This window comes from Dendrobium catenatum, unplaced genomic scaffold (genome assembly GCF_001605985.2).
Source record: "Dendrobium catenatum unplaced genomic scaffold, ASM160598v2 fragScaff_scaffold_133, whole genome shotgun sequence".
In the NCBI taxonomy this organism is placed as follows: domain Eukaryota; kingdom Viridiplantae; phylum Streptophyta; class Magnoliopsida; order Asparagales; family Orchidaceae; genus Dendrobium; species Dendrobium catenatum.
Window position 1 is genome coordinate 1,024,626 of NW_021318595.1, and position 3,071 is coordinate 1,027,696.

The 3,071-nt window shown below is 36.7% G+C and overlaps 1 protein-coding gene across 1 annotated transcript; it reads right to left on the reverse strand.

Moving 5' to 3' along the window:
- Positions 1-1,765: 1,765 nt before the first annotated feature.
- On the reverse strand, positions 1,766-2,569 carry LOC110096969 (probable CCR4-associated factor 1 homolog 11). The gene has a single exon (XM_020823147.2). It carries the CDS (start codon positions 2,567-2,569, stop codon positions 1,766-1,768), a length of 804 nt encoding a protein of 267 aa, XP_020678806.2.
- Between the last annotated feature and the right edge of the window lie 502 nt (positions 2,570-3,071).

Below are 3,071 nucleotides of genomic sequence, written 5' to 3' on the forward strand. Positions count from 1 at the left end.
AACCTAGTTAAATCATTGCATCTCTCATGAGTATGAACTGAATCTCAACCCCACAAAATATTATTCATCATTCAAAGAGGAAAATTTCTTCGCTATCCATTCTTAGCCAAGGAATTTAAGGCCAACACTTAACATAACCCATTTATTATTAACAAGTTATATTAGATTGAGTATGTATACTAGCAAGAATGGAAATATTTTTTGTTGATTTTGATGTCATTTATTGCTATGTTATTTAATGTCTTTTATTGCTATGTTTCTTCTCAAACATTAGTTAGAGAAAACATCTTGAAGATATTAGTGTGAATGGAATTATAAGTGTTGTTGAAGCTCCTGAGAAATTGTATCAATCGATGTTCACTTTGATCAAGGCGTGCTTTAATTTTATTGTGTGGGGATAGTGTTCAATAGGTCTCTAACTCGTCCCAAAGGTTTTTTTATTTTTTTTAATATAATGAGATTGTTATGGTGCCTTGTGAATGAGAAACTATGGATTTTTCAATATGATAGATTGTTAGTGCTTTTTTGTTTTTTGTGAATTGATATATTTTTTTTAAATATGGATATTAAAATGAAATTATAAATCAGCAAACTAGTTTTAAATGTTAAAAATCTATTTTGTCTAGAAGATTAACATAAAATAGATGTTTTTGTTTTCAAATCATTGTTTTCATGCTTTAAGTATTTTAAATGTATATCAAAATGAATGTAAATTAACACTCAAAACTATAAATTCAAAATGTTGATGATAGTTTTACATCATCAAAATGTTATTTAGTTTTTTATTTAACTAGATCTTAAAAAGTGATTGATCTCTCTGTCTATTTTTTTATGCCTCACGCTGATTACTTGGCTATCAATTTATATATATGATCCAAGATCGACATCATGATTGACTTCATAAGACTCAAAAACTAATGAGATGGATGTGGAACAATTGCTTCAGCCAGTCAGCTAAATATCAAGTAGTCATCTCTCAAATTACAAGTGCCTCAGATGAGTACTCATAGGAGGAAATAAGCCAGTTGATATGATTGAGTAAGTATTGTTGGTAGTATTTCTAATCAGATGTCAGCCAAATACTTAGTGAGTAGTGCTAGTTACTTGTTTCCTGTGTCTTATGAATTTAAGATCAATTCAGCAGGTCTGAGAGCTTTAATGTTCTCTTTCAGTTTATGACTATTTCTACCTTGTGATTAAAAAGATTTTATATTCTTATGTCAAGGATCATCTTATATCCAGCCCCAACTTCTTGGAGAGGCTAAAAAAATTCAAAGCCTTCAAGGTTCAGGAATCGCAACAAGTTCCTCAGAACTCTCTATGCATTAATCGAATATGCTAAAATTTAGTTTATTATTTAATTGAGTGTTTATTGACGCATTGAGTAATGTCTTCGTTCTAATTTTGCTTTCCAAGTAGTTATTATTGCCGTAAAAAATAGATCTTAAGCTCTCATTTCAGTTGCCAGTTCATCATGAGTTGTTTCTATTCAATCCAAATAAATTTCCAAATATAAACCAAAACAGAGCATTAAAGCTCTCAAACCTGCGTAACTGATAAACAGCAAGAAGAAAATTGAAATAATGAGGCTTTAATTTCCAACTACTTTATTTTTACTGATCAAAACCTATTGCCTGCATATGACCACAAGAGTGCAATATGAAATGGAAACGATCAACACTGAAATTCATTTACTTTTCAGAATTATTACATATCAACAAAATTGCTTTGCGCTGTAAGCAGAAAAACTAACACGGGCATATCATCAACTGTTAAGTCCAAAAATAAGCCCTTCATATGGCATTTTCCTCTCCTTTCCGTCATCACCAAGACCGAAATAAATCTTCTTCATCCTCAGGAACACCTCGCAAGTAAGCAAACTATCAGACCCCGCCTGATGCGCTTTCCCCTCCGCACGCTTCACGCCCAACTTCTCAGCCACCTTCTCCAGCCCCCCGTAAAGCCCATCGCATCTTCTAATCAAGCACTTCACATCATATATGCGGCCACCAAAATACCATTTTTTCAGCGCGATGAACTCCTCCATGGTCTCCGGCAGCCTCACACGCAGTTTCGTCGTCAGTTGAAACAGGGCTTTGAACAAGATAGCAAAATCGTAGCATCCGTGAAAAGCTACCCACGTCGCTCTGGAGAAGTCGCCGACGAGGCCAGCGTCAAGTATAAGGCGGGCGAGCCAGACGGAGGGGATGCCCAACTGTCGATTCCGGGTAAGATTTATCCCAGAAGACTCGAGCAGAGCGACCGAGCTGGGAGCGTGGGGGTGGCTGTGCAGGTCGAAGTCCCGGAGTTCGAACTGCCAGGAAGCGGTGGCGCCGTCGCTGATAGTAATGCCGACCTGAATGGGCCGAATCACGTCGGCGTTCAGTTTCAGGACAGAGTAGCGCTCGGCAGGGGAGAGAAGCGTGTGATGCTTCGATGATCGGAAAATGCAGCCCGGGAACTCTGTGTCGAAGAAGACGAAGGGGGAGCGGCAACGGCGAGAAAACTGGATGAAGGAGGCCGATTCGATGTAGAAGTTTCGGATATCCACCTGACGAAGAGAAGCCATGAGAGCAGAGCTTCCTTGCGCTATGTTTGGAAACAGGGAAATGTCGAATGAGTTATGAGTTGCTGTAAGATGATATATATAGACAGATATATTCGTATATTTTTTGTATTGCTAACGACATTATTTTTGTTTTGAATTTGAATGAGAGCTTGCGCTATTTTTGGAAACAGAGTCCAAATGTCGTCGAATGAGTTCTGAGTGCGATACGATGGTATATACAGAGATATTCTTATATTTTTTTGTTTCAGAATATATGAAAACGGTAATATTTTATTTTAAATTTGAAAGTGACGTTCCTCCTAGGTGTTCAGTTCCAGGTGAATTCGTCGCAAGGTGCAAGTGGGTGTTCTTTCTGTGTGCAATGGACTTATAATGCCTTAATGATGTAAGAATGGATTTTGAAATCATTGGATTATTCTCATTGAGACACTTATTTTAACTTTGAGCACAAAAAAAAATCAAAGGTTATTTGGTCTCTTAAACAGTTACATGAAAATTTTTA

What these genes read in the sequence shown, in the direction of transcription:
- LOC110096969 (XM_020823147.2), bottom strand. Translation starts at nt 2,569, where the DNA reads ATGGCTTCTCTTCGTCAGGTGGATATCCGAAACTTCTACATCGAATCG.